The sequence below is a fragment of the Helicoverpa armigera genome, chromosome 22 (genome assembly GCF_030705265.1).
Source record: "Helicoverpa armigera isolate CAAS_96S chromosome 22, ASM3070526v1, whole genome shotgun sequence".
Classification (NCBI taxonomy): Eukaryota; Metazoa; Arthropoda; class Insecta; order Lepidoptera; family Noctuidae; genus Helicoverpa; species Helicoverpa armigera.
In genome coordinates this window covers 5,870,558-5,884,599 of record NC_087141.1, presented here as the reverse complement: position 1 = coordinate 5,884,599, position 14,042 = coordinate 5,870,558, and the positions used below count along the sequence as shown (strand labels likewise).

The window sequence follows — 14,042 nt, the reverse complement described above, 5'->3', positions numbered from 1 at the left end:
GTCTCAGGGGTAGGGTGACCAGATTTAAGTAGTTATAGGGATTTTTAAGACGATTTTTTTGTCTATGGGTACTTTTATTGAGAAATCTAAAGTTTGTCATGAAAAAGACCTATGTCATGTAGAACAACTAAGGGGGTACTTGAAACCTTGTCAAATATTTTGAGGCGTTCGCTTATAGATATAGGTCTAAAAGCCACAGATCCTTAGACAAGACCAACTGTTTTGAACATTGTGGTTTTGATTGAAGGCGTCGTTAATCTCAATAATGAGATCTCCAAGCAGAAAGCTAAATTATACACGCAAACTTAAAGAAAGCTCGGCATTTTGTAATACCCAAGAACTAACCAAAGAAGATTTAAAAAATCTATGAGCTAACTTAAAAATGCACAATACAAATCCAGGATTATCCTTCTAAACTGCAAACTGATAGTCACTCTACTCTCTACGGCGTAGATAATTAGTTGCACTAGACTTTAACATCAAAAAAAAACCCCCGACCCAAAAAAAGTACGCAATAATTATGACAAAAGGTTAAAAACCCTACAAAAAGCAAAAAATAACTTTTAACACTACGTAAACTAAATTTTGTCGTTTCGGGGGACCGCTCTAATTCATTACTTTAGATACGTGTTTTTTTTTTAAACGAATGTTGTAATTAGGTAGGTATCATTTGATTTATGTAAGTATTTATGAAGGTAAAAAGCGGTCCCCCGACACGTCAAAATTTAGTTTACGTAGTGTTAAAAGTTATTTTTTGCTTTTTGTAATTTTATTTCATGCTTTTTAAAGGAGCTCCTTAATTTTTCCTTCTTTCATTTAATTTATTTTATCTTAAGATGGGGTCGCTATATGCGATCTCGGCCAAAGGAAGCTGTTTAACAATCCTCATGACAAACTGGCTCTGGGAGAATTGCACAGATTGAGAAACAATAAAGATTAACCTTTGGACATTCTAGATTTTCAGCAAAAATGTAAATCGGTTTATCCGTTTCATTCCGGCATTCCAGGGTTTCATCCGCCACATCCCATTTCCAGCATCAGGTTCTCGTCAATCAGAAACATGAAAAGAACTCGTCAAGACAAATTCAACGAGCCCAAACTCGATGGGTTTACTAAAAGGCAGTTCAGGGTTACGTATCCTACCTTCGTGCCCTAACAGCAGACCAGCTCAGTGGTTCCAAAAGACATTAGTGTTTCAAATTTCAGATCCCACATATACTTGCAAATAAACTGAGCGTGTAACATTCCTATCACATCTAGCAAACGAGCTGATGACCTTGAAGACCTGAACCAATTTCCACCAAACATAGCTAAGAACACTCCCGACTGACATACCTTTTAAACAAAAAAAACCGCATTACAATCGGATCATCCGTTTGGGAGCTACGATGCCACATACACACACACACACACACACACACACACACACACACACACACACACACACACAGACACGTCAAACTTATAACACCCCGTCGTTTTTGCGTCGGGGGTTAAAGACTATCGTAAGTTTATTAAAACCACTTGTTAGACAACTATCTCCCTCACTCTTACGCCATTAACGAGTGACAGACAGGGATACAAGAACTAGAAATCAATTTTACATATGTATTGGAAGTGTCCAGGTGTTTTTTTTTTATAGTTCACTTGCTGTGTTCCTGCGGGATAAAATATAGCCTATGTTACACGAGAAGAGTGTGGCTTTCCAAATGTGAAAGATTTTTTTCAAATCTTTTCAGTAGTTTCGGATCCATAAGGGTACAAACATAGAAACAAAAAAAAATTTCGACTTTATTATATTAGTGTAGTCTGCACAAGTCTGATAGATAGTCATTAAGTAGACATAAAAAAGAAGGTTAATTTATCTCTGCAAATGTGGGTATTAGTCAAAACATGTGTAGCTTTATCGCCAACAAAATACAAGTAGAGACATGGCAGTATTAAACAACATAGATTATATTATTATTTACTTTATACCTAGAAATTAATAATTAATCACGCATATGTAATAAAAAAAGAATATCCTAGATCTAATAGTTTGGTTGGACTCACTCATAGAAGGTGTTAAGCCTCTTAGAATTCCCGCACAAAACAAACTTTCAGTCGGCCGAAAGTATCGGGCTCATAAATGGTAGCAAGTATACAACGATCAGGTATTTGGCGGTATCAGACCGACTGAAAACTCAATCAAATTCATTTTCTTAAAAAAAAAAACAACCATCGGGCCAACGGTCGGCCGGCAGTTTACATTGTACGTACGGGGGCTCTTAGAAAACGTTTTGTATCTGTTTTTAGAAGGACAGTACCCCTTCAAAATACATCCATAAATTCACGATAAACTTCCTACTGGCGCCTACGTGCCCTCCAAGGACCTGTATAATTACTAAAATAAACTACACACGATGCCCTCTAATTAATAAATCTCGATAATAAATTAACGTTCAATAATAACATTATTTGTATAATTGACAAGACGCCATCTTATTTGATTGTTAGTATTTGTTATGTAGTGTTTATAGTAGAAATAATAGATGTCTGCTCACTACATTGTAGCTTGTTCTTGCGTTTAGTTTTTCTCAATTTCTGAGAAAACTAATGGGTGCATATGGATGAAAATTCCCTATATCTTAGTGCAAGGTTTGATCTACATGCTAACCAAATTTCATGTTTATTGGTTCAGTGGTTTAGCCGTTAAATGTAACTTCCACATGTATAAATCGCAATAGAAGTAATAAAAAAGTAATTGATAGGTTATAGAAACGCAATTGTTTTTTATTTAGCAATGTACTTTTAGAATATTTTAACACTTAAGTTAAGCTACATAAAACAGTGTTCAATAAAAATATTGTTAAGCAACATTGTAATTTCCTCTTACATTTTTGATTCGGCCATTAATTTTCCTGTCATAGAACTAATATTACCTACTAGTTTTGCTTGCAATCAAATATTCTGTTGCACCGTAATGCAAAAAGCTGTTAGTTATCCATGTCGCTAGTTGAAGAGACTACTATATCATCCAGGTAAAATGTAATTGGATAAAATTGTTTACTTAAAAATATCTGTCCATGTATACTTATACAGAGGGAAAAAAATGTTTGTTTGTACCCTCAAGGTTCCGAAGCTAGTGAGCCGATTTGAAAAATTATTTCACTGTTGGGAAGCTACAAACTACGACAGAGTAACATAGGCTATATTTTATCCGGGTAGGGACAGTAGTACCCATGGGACGCAAGTGAAACCGCGGGAAAAGGGAGCTAGTATTACATATAAGTTGAGATGTAAAATGTGTAGTATTTTGCATCTTTAAAAACCAATTATGTTAATTTAGGGCTTTCAAACTCACGTATTCCACATTCTCTATGATACAACGGTATTTGAGATCTATGACAGAAATAGAAGATACTATACATAAATTAATAAGGTTTCTTTTGCCATACCAGACAGACAGAACTATCGTCTTTTACATATTGAATAGTAGTTTATGTTTCATAGTAAGGATAAAGCACCGTAGTTACCATAATGATAGGCTGAGCAATATTTTTCGAATCCTGCGCAGTGATTAAGTTATTATAACGCAACGTGTTCGGAATGTTTAGATCAATTTATGGATAAATTGTTAGTTTAGCGTTAATTTATTACTTGTCTATAAAGATTGTTTTGTATGCGAAGTTCTTTACATAATTATAGCCGACTTGTCGATGTTTCAATTGCGTCAAAGTAAATTCAATATAAAAAAGTAACATACCATTTACTGTCTATGCTACATGCAAAAAAAAAATATCAGAAATTCGTTACATGCGTAAAGCGGTCACATTAAAACCATAGAGCAAGGAGCATAAAAAATTGCCAGTCATCTAATCAAATATTTGTCTATAAGCTGTCATTTTAAAACATGACAGTCGACTCATAATGACATTGCACACATGTCAGATGTCACGCCAGTGTCAACAGTAATTATATGCGCATGGGCAAGTTTAATCTCAGTAGGATTCGAACTACTGGTGTTTTACCTTGCTTTGCTTGTTTATAAAAGTAGGCTCAAAGAAGAACTGATTTTTTTGTCGCAAAGAGAGTGGCAGAGGTAGCCAACATATTTGTTGGATTGCATTTCAAACGTGTGCCTAAAAGTTGTCTTTTGCTTGTAAAGGCTACGCTACAATATAGGTAGAAAACTCCTTTAAGTGCTTAGAACTTGTAATAAGAAATAGAATTTCCTTCTTTACTTAGAATTCATAAGCAAAGCTCTGTTAATGGAAGTTCTGAGGATTTAGTTTAAACACCTTTGCGTTTGCGGCAATTGCCGAGTCTTTTTCAAACATTTCTATAGAAGCGACGTACCTACAGCATTTCCAAAAAACTTTTCCCTCACAATAATGGCAAAGTGAGAAAAAAAATCGTCCTTACCGAGTTTTGCGGGAAAAAGTTTTTTGGGTACTTATTTCAAAGGTTTCGAGGGAGGCGCTTCCATCAAAAATGTCCATCATTTTACACGGGGATCCCGGGACTTTTCCCGGGACCCGGGACCTTTGATGTTTCAAGTGTTACCCTTTCTTACTCTTCCTGTTTTCCTTATCATGAATCGTTGAGTTTCGTTCAAGTGAACTTATTTTTTTCGTGTATTTGATCTTTTTTGGACTATTTGTGCCTGCTCTATATTTTATGGTGCGTTAGAGTTGTAGCTGGTTACTGTACTTCTCTTTGTCAATGCGTTGGTACATTTTATTTTTTGATAATGTTAAAACGGACCATGATGAACGTTAAAACACGGAAAATGATCTATACGTGAAAAAAAATTCTGCAAATTGTATTAAGTGTCCGATTTTAAAACAATTAAATTATGTAGCAAAGTAGGTGTGACCGACAGAATACGTGACACAATGACAAACAATTTCAATAATTAATGTAAGTATTTCAAGTTCATAGATAAAAATACAGCTGATTTGCTAAAAATAGAACCGAAATGAATATTTAAACATGTTTTCGCTTTGAAATAGATTTTATGAATGAAGTAGCTTTATGTAATGGAACGAATAAAATTAAGCAATTAATTTATCGAAAATGACCTTTATTGTATATTGCTGCATAAACGCCAATTTAATTTCAAAACTATGTTCTGTTGCTGTTTCAATTAATATTTTTTTCTTATTTTTTTAATGTTTTTGTGGTCAGAAGTAATGCCCCTTGCTAAAATTAACATAAGGACAGCATCTTTTGGTAAGCAATCTATAATATTCATATTAATTTAATACGAATGTTATGTAAGTACTAAGAAAATAAAATGCTTGTATAAAGCAGAATCATATAAAGTAAAAATATCACAGAAGAACCTCTCTATCCGATGCTCACCATAGACAAAATTACCAACCTGCATGGTAGTTAAAAATTATGCTTTTTTCACACTTCTATTCAGTGTGTCTAACACAAATTTTCGCGTGTTCCGTTTCGGTTTATGTCAAATAAATTCGTCAGTGGTGATGTGCGGGAGTCCCATTATTTTATTACATGTTAGGTTCAAAATGGAGAGGTACCTACCTAGTAAACCATAAAGTTTTCACGCACCATACATATTGTAAATAGTTTGACTATAATTCTTTCTGAACACGGCAGTATACATGCGGTACGTTTGGTTTTGTTTCCTATATTTGATGGCTTAGTTTTCCTTATTGGACAAAAAGGTAGGTAATTTTTTTTAAGAGTCACGACATAATTATATCCTATTCGATTCAATATATATAGGTATACTATACTTAATCTTACCTAGATTAAGTATAATTTCTAACCCTAAAAACTGATTATGAAAAGTATGTAAAAAATACCTAGGTAGGTATATCAGGTTAAGTATTTAGAAGTGAAACAGAAATCTAAAAAATATACTTAACTAAAACACAGTTCCGATTCGCAAACTTCTAATAAACACACCATTCTTCATTTACCTATTACTGACAAAAACTCGTATCGCGGCAATATCAACATTTTGACAGATGACAGAATTATGCATATTATTAAAAAGCTTGTTTATTTGCATATTCAACTCGGAATTATCTGCCATATGCAATTTACGCAAACATTTATCAAATACACATTTCTGAACAAAATAAACACTTATACGGTTAAATGTAAACCTTAATCATTCATTTTTTTTGTCATTTATAACTGGCGACTAATACCTGTATATCTTTTACTTGAATTGCAAATTGTAGTTAATACCATCGAAGTACTATTTACTTAAGTTGTTTGTGTTTAAAAAAGTTCCGAATAAACTCCTGACTTTTTCCTGGCAAATTATTGCAGTAAGTATTTTGTTTTTCGCAATGAGGAATCATCCGACTATTCTCTTATGCTATAACATCAAAACAATATTTTCTACGTTTTCGTTTCACTAAACTTGCTCTAGTAACTCTTTCCCAATTTTTTTCACAGTCCAACACTAGGAATAAATTAGGAAATAGAATAAAACAACGGTTTCGAGCCTCGGGGAGTAATTAATGCGACAACACGTTCCGTCGGATGATAGTTTTTGGCGAAAAAATACGCCTATGTCGAGATCCCCACCCTACGTGATCGCGAAATGTAATTAGAAAAACTTTATAAAAACTGAACAAGAATTCATACTTGTGCGAGGATGTTCCGTACAAGAGAAATCTACTCAGTGTTAGAAATAGTTTTAACCAATAACGTTTAAAATGCCTCAGCGCAAAGCTGAAACAACAGTTTCAACAAGACTGGTAAAAATCTAATTAGGTAAGTACGTATGAAATGTATCGTAGCCTCTGGTGGTAATTATTTAAGCAATGTGACGTAATAGCGTGACTGGTAAGCCACAATTACTTGAATAACTTACGCTAAACTTGACTGGATTTCGCTCTCATTATTTTGATATTTGATTTCACTCTAGAATGCCAGCCTCATTAATTATAACAGTTCGCCTAATCATGTAGAGTAAGTTTTCATTGCAAGTGGAAGTTCAAAAAGGCCTAAACGTGTAATTGTTTTTGTAAACAAGTCCATGTGACTGAGCGAGCGGCTCTCACACCGCGCGGCCGGTCGGAGCGCGAGTTACATGGAAGTTATCAAGAGGCCCTGCTCATCTGCTCACTTACCGGTCAGTGCAGGTGGTATCATAAGGTTTGCCGGTTCATATCACACACAACACTGGCACGTCCGAAAGACACGATCACAGGCGTCGGATGCGAGCGACGCGACGCGGCACGGGGCCGTACTGACCTGCCACTCTTGGTGATCACCATCTCGGTGCCCAGCTTGTGGAACTTTTCCCACAGGTCCTTGCCTTCGAGCGTGACCTTGGGGTCGTCGACGACACCGTCGTCGTCTGGCGGCAACGGCGCGTACGGCGGCGGCGGCGGCTTGAGCAGCGGACAGGGCGCGGACAGCGCGGCGGCAGCGGCGAGTGCGGCTGGCAGGTACGGCGGCGGCGGCAGCGCGCCGGCCGTCAGCAGCGCCGACACCGAGAAGTCGCTCGGCCGCGGCGCCAGCAACGGGTGGAAGGCGACGGCGTCGCGCCGCTCCGCGCCCTCGAAGCGCATGCCCGCGCCGCCCGGGGCCCACGGCGCGCGCTCCACGACCGGCGTGCCCGTCGGCTCCAGCGGTCGCGCTCGCGCCCGCTCATGCAACGTCCATAACGCGCCGGCTGGCGGCTCGTGCGACACTCGCTCTTCCCGTAGCGACACCCGCTCGCGCGGCAGGCGTCAAACGACTGGCCGCCGGCGGCGCCGCGCGCGACACCCCTCCCGCGCGCGCCGCCCAATCGCGCGTGTTTCCCCGCGCGCCCCCGCGCCGGGCGGGGCTCCGCGGCGATGCGTTGTTTTTTGGTCGCGGGCTCGAGGTGTCCGCCGCCGCCACACCTCGCGCGCGCTCCGCTCCGCTAATCTGGTTAATGCGGCGCGGCGCGGGGGACATCGCGCTCGCTCCGCGCCCGCGCCCGCCGCCTCCTTCTAATTGGACACGTTTCCGTTGGTTCATCAATTGAGCTCGTTACGGCGTATCTTTTGTGCGGCGCGCGAGATGCGGCTCGCGGCTGGCGGCGCGGCGGCGGCGGTCACCGCGACATGCTGTTGCTGCGGCAGACGCACTCAACAACTAATTTAAGTTTGTTTCGCTCCACTCGCAGTCCGACTTACTCATGTAAACCACATTTTAAAAAACTAAACATCTTAACACTACCCTGCCTCTATATATTTGAAATTTGCAAATTTGTAAGGAAGCACCCACAATTCTACAGTAAAAGAGCAGACATCCAAACAAAACACAAACTTAGACATGGAAATAGACTCAATCTACCAACCTCACGATTAAATATGCATTCCTCTAGTGCGTTTGTTACGTCCATTAAAATCTACAATAAATTACCAGAATACATAAAAAACACTGAATCAAATAATATATTTACCAATAAACTAAAACGATTTCTCTTAGATAAAAGCTACTACACAATTGACGAATATTTCAAAGATAAATACCAACTAGGGAAACAAGGATAACTGGAATAAACAAGCAGTACTTAATATATCAATTTAATTACCTTACATACCGTGCAATACCTTTAATTAGATTCTTACTATTGAGTCATAAATAAAAAAACTACAGCTAATTTATAAATAAATATAAATAAATAAAATAATTAATAACGATTAATACATAATATAAAATATTTATAATATAAATTAATAATATATAAATAAACGAATATAAATTTAATAAATAATATTAAGTAAATAAATCTACACAGAAATAATACCTACTCAAACATCTAAAAATAATAAGATTTTCTACATTTAATTCAATATTAATATGTTTAAAAAGCGCTCTTCGTCCTCTCCTCTAAAAACTAACTTTGCTGTGCCCGACAGGGTCCATAATTGTTTCTTTTAATTTTACCCACCAGCCTGTACACATTATGGAATGCAATAAAGTTATTGAGTATTGAGTATTGAGTACTGTTTGCAAGTTTCATTTTTATGCGATTTGAATTATCGCGGCACCATTTCCACAGTTCTCTACATCTCTTCTTAAATTCTTTTGTCTGTTCTCGAACAGAGTAGGTAATGTAATTATGTTCAGTTGCTATTTCACGAGTGGTCTGAGTAAACGAATTGTGAACTGAATCCAATTAGTAGCGGAGAGGTATTAGTAGCAAGTTTCGTGTTAAGATTCGTTTTCATGTTAACACCGATGCGTTTGATAGTTAACAGCGTGTGAAGAGCTAGTTTATTATTGCTATTTAACATGGAGATAGCGCATTATTTCTCACTCGTATTGTTCATTAATAATTCATTTTATTTTGTGTTTCACTACCTACTTATCTCTATTTATTTAATGTTACTTATTTCACGCTCCGTTTTGTAATTCTTTCCGCCTTAGACTTTTTTGAGACTCTATTTTTTATGTTAGTAATGAATTCAGTTTAAATAACTAATTTACTGCTCTTACCAGCTTACGGACAAACTAGTTACTTAGGTGTCGAAACAACATTTTCTAATTAATGATTACTAGGTACATAACTTTTAAACAAAATCAGTTTAGCCGTTTAAACGATACTTAAGTAGGTACCTTGGTACCTAGGTATAGGTTACTTATAAGACCTTAGGGAAGATTAGCCTGGGGAGTGCTAACCGTAGATGCAAGAAAGAAGTTTTATCCAGTAAATAGGGGTACCTACTTGGTGCCGGCCATCCTGAAACTGATGGTATTCTTGCCTTATAATCCCAGATTTAAATCATATCTATAATTTGTCACCTTCCTAAGACTTCCATTCTTAGATACTTACCAATTCTTATGATTCTAGGTATTCCTTTCTTACGATTTGTAAGAATTGCAGTGGGAAGAACAGGCTTTGCAGATCCTAGGTTTGGTTTAAACCAAATCAAATTGCGACAATGGATAGCAAAACAAACATCTTAAGTAAACTGAAAATTCTTTGAGAAAAAGGTTTTCTTCAGCTGCCTCGAAAATAGGCCGACGCTCATAAACGTACCTACGGCTGGAACATGGGTAGAAAAAACGGTCACAAAAAAGGGTGGAAACTAAGTAAAATTAAAGAGAAATAATTATTGTATCATATGCATAAATGAGGATAGTTACAGAGGAAGAAGACGAGCGAAGAAACGATGGATGGCTGGAAAGAATGTCACTAGTGAGATGATGGCAGATACTTAAAGAAGTATGGAAAAAGATATGTTCCGCCAAACGCTAATAAAAAATTGGGAGAAGGGAAGAGACAGGGGAGAAGAGTATATATCTAGGAAAAAATACTTAAGTACCAATATAATAAAAAATAATCAATTTTTTGTTTGTAGCTTAAGCCTCCGGAACTACTGAACCGATTTGAAAAATTATTTCACTGTTGGAAAGCTACAGCACTTTTCCTAAGCTATTTTTATCCTGGCACAATCATTAGTTCCACAAGACGCGGGTGAAACCGCGGGAAAACAGCCAGTTATTAATATAATCGAATTCAATACCTTTTTATTGAACTGTCAAAAACAGTGATTTTCTATGCAACTTATTTTGAAAACGCAAACTTTTCGCATCAAGCTGTACTTATGTTTTTTTACATATTGAAAAATAAAAACAATTTTTCCATCAAAACGGATAAATGAAAGAGACAGTAAGTATTCTAAGATGTATTATCAAATGAATACAACAGATACCTGCCTGAAGGATTATTTTATTTTTACTACCCAATTAAGTATCTCTGACGAGTGATAGTGAAACTCACAAACACGCAATGTTCCGACATTTATGCACATCTCCGCGGTTTTCACTGTAAGTAATTCATTTTGTATGGAAGAATTTGTGGAGTTATTTATACTTAATGTTTTTTTTATACATATACTTAGGCATAAAGATGAACTTATTGTAACTTATGTTTTTTACACAATTATGAATTTCACCAACTTTTATCTGGAACCGGAGTGTCGCATTTCAGGAACTTAGAGCGTATTTAATTTGTTAGGTAATTAAAATGGAAGTACAGTCAACTTCAGGTCAGTGGTAACAGTTTTAAAGGAAAATCGTACTTATTACTATTGAGTTAAGGTGCATGACAGTTACCACTGATGTGCAGTCTACCGTACCTATCGGGCTTTAGAAAACGCAATTTTCTACATACTTAACCAAATAGTGAAAAATACCATGATAAAATAGCGAAAGAAAATAACTATTAGGTACTTACTTACCCACTTTTTCATCAGTCGACATCGATGGGGAGGATGATGTTTTGATGTTTTTTGTTTTAAGTTTTCTACTAGAATAATTACTAATTTACATAAATGTAAATATTCATAAGGTCTAACTAAAAATAAACAAAAATGAAATCTGAAGATTTTTTCTTGAAAGTTTTACTTAAGCCTAGGTCTTATCTAATACCTAGTAGGTAACTATTATACTATAGGCACCTATTCCACAACCTATTTACACAAAGGGCTCTAGAAAAAACATAGGTGTATTTTAGTCAACCTAACATATTTGAAGCATCATAATAATACCCTCCTCAAAAACACCATAATACACAAACACCACAGTACTTATATAGAAGTCTACATATTTAATTCGTCGAGGCCGCATTTATCAAGCAATTCGTTTTCTATTTCTCTATGTATTACCTATCTATCTCAACACTACAAAATAGGGCTCATCTTTGTACTTTACTAGTTTTAACTTCTCAAACGTACCAGTTATTCGAGTCGTGTTACTAGGTTCATAAATGCGTGGGACTTGCAGCTGTGTGCCTTAATACACCTTTTTTGTACCAGTTAGCATTAATAGCTGGGTGGACTACATGATAGAAGTAATGATATTACTGTTTCTGTGATGAGATGAGCCGCCACACGCTTGAAGTTTTTTTGTGTGGCTTCTTACCTACCGATAGTTTTTTGTGGTGATGTATCCATGTTTGATTAGACACATGGGCACCCGAGGTATGTACCTATGGTGTGGGTATCTGAGGTGAATGGTCAGATCTAAAATATCTTCCGTATGAATCACTTTCTATTGGTGAAAATCGAATGAAAATCTGCATAGTTTTTTTTTAGTTAGAGTTCGTCGCGAGACGGATAAAAACATACAGATTAATTAGCAAGAATGATTTTGACTGTGTATTATTTCAAGCGTATCTAAAAAACATAACATTAACAATGAATCCAGAAAATACAACCCATGAAGATAGCGAAAACTTTAAGATCAGCGCTATTCAGTTTTGATTACAGCGCCATCTCTGGGTGAGTAGCACTGAACTAAAACTACATCTTGCGATTCAAGCTTTGAAAAAATTAAGACAATTATAATTTGATTTTGTCTTAATTTACTATATTTATTACATTGAGATATTTAAGTACCTTCTATTTACAGTTATTTCATGTTTTTATATAACCTTTAACCAGAGTTGAAACAGGTACATTTAGGTTTAGTACCTCGAAATTCGATAGATAATTTTTTAAAATCCTTTATTTCCCATATCTAATGAAAAAGGGAAACCCATACATTAAGCAAGTTACTTCAGTACCCAACAGGCATTATTCCGACACGCTATAACAATTACTCGCTAATCACTAATTTCGTTGTTACCGCGAATAACTTTGCATGCATACAAATTGCTATTTAATCATTGCTAATCGATTATTTGTATTGCAAATTATAATATAATCGAGGCTAAGTATTTGGAGGTCTCTTGGGAAAACCTCAAGGCCTTGACACCTTATTATTAACTAAGTAGTTGATAGGGCTTCTTCGCAACAACTGTGACGTTTTATTAAAATAAGTAGTCGTTGTCCAAATTCCAAGTAGGGACGTACGTAAGACGCCGTCAGGCGGATTTGAGAAAACTCTGACATCAGGCCTTGCTGGGAGATTAAACCTGCAGCGCACCCGATAAAAAGAATAAGCAAGACTCTTTTTTGTTGGGAAATTATCAAATGACTCCCGCTGTGGGTGCAGCGTGAGGGAGTGTCAGACTCTTACTGACTGGAACTCACCATATTCCTTCTCGAGTCCTTAGTGTACCAGGGCCGCGCTGGCTCTTTCGAAAAATTCCGCAGCCCCAGCAAGATAGTAAGGTTTAGAGTACTTAATGACTGTTTATTTCCTCGATTTGTTATGATTATACATATTGAAGGGAAGATATACTACTCTTTAGATTTCTATGTTTTTGTTCGTACAATTCACTGACTTGACGTCACTAGGAGTGAAGAGCGGAAACTTATTTGAGAACAGTTTTAGTTATTACACCTAAGAAAATTTAAGAAAGAATGAGCTCTTCAACGAAACTTATTTACATAAGTCTGAACTAATTTGTCTAAAGGCAATTTTTTGTATTTTGTTTACCAAACCCTATTTCATTATTTTCAAATCGAGAATCGAGGAAGCGTACTTAATGGGCGATCAAATCGATTATTTTCATATTGAAGATCGCGTGACGTTTTTTGATCATTTTGATCAAAACTGTGTTATTGAGTCATTTAGCAATAAAGGAACAATAACTTTAATTGTTGTCCACTATAAGTAAATAGATTGGTATTTCACGATTTTTTTAGTGCTTTAGGGCAAGCAGAGTTCTAGGGTGAATATAGTGTATTAAAAGGACTGACTGTTATTTATGTAGTGGATGATCTTGAATATTAGGTAACTTACCCGACAGCAGACGAAGCGTAAACACAACAATACACTATTATACATTATACATTATTATATACTCAACAGACATTGACATATTCATTATTGTAGCTAGTTTTAGATACCGTTTTACATTCCTAAAAAGTGCCTGAGTGAGAATATCAATGTCATAAGATTTTTCCCTTTGGCATCCTGCTTTGAGTGAAATGCCCTATCCTTAGCTTTAAAGTATTCATAAATCAGCCTTTAGTATTTTTAAATCAGCTAGATAACTTACTTTACTTATTCGCTTACCTAAGCAAATTCAGGTAGGTACTACACTCAGAATATTCCGAAACCACCTTTAGTAATCATATTGAAAATTCTTATTCTTAGCTCCCCACAATTTGTCACTCTCAATGCAAAAATACTTTCCC

General features: G+C 36.4%; 1 protein-coding gene across 8 annotated transcripts in view; it reads right to left on the bottom strand.

Moving 5' to 3' along the window:
• The window catches only part of LOC110375620 (T-box transcription factor TBX3), a 98,015-nt gene extending 90,288 nt beyond the window's left edge, over window positions 1–7,727 (bottom strand). For 5 of the 8 annotated variants that reach the window (XM_049843077.2, XM_021333803.3, XM_049843079.2 and 2 more), the window contains exon 1: window positions 7,225–7,725. In XM_049843077.2, coding sequence (XP_049699034.1) covers window positions 7,225–7,544 — 320 coding nt within the window. In that variant the 5' untranslated portion in view covers window positions 7,545–7,725. Of the gene's footprint in view, window positions 1–7,224 lie in introns of all 8 variants that reach the window. The other 3 variants (XM_049843078.2, XM_049843076.2, XM_049843082.2) reach the window with 2 other exon arrangements.
• Between the last annotated feature and the right edge of the window lie 6,315 nt (window positions 7,728–14,042).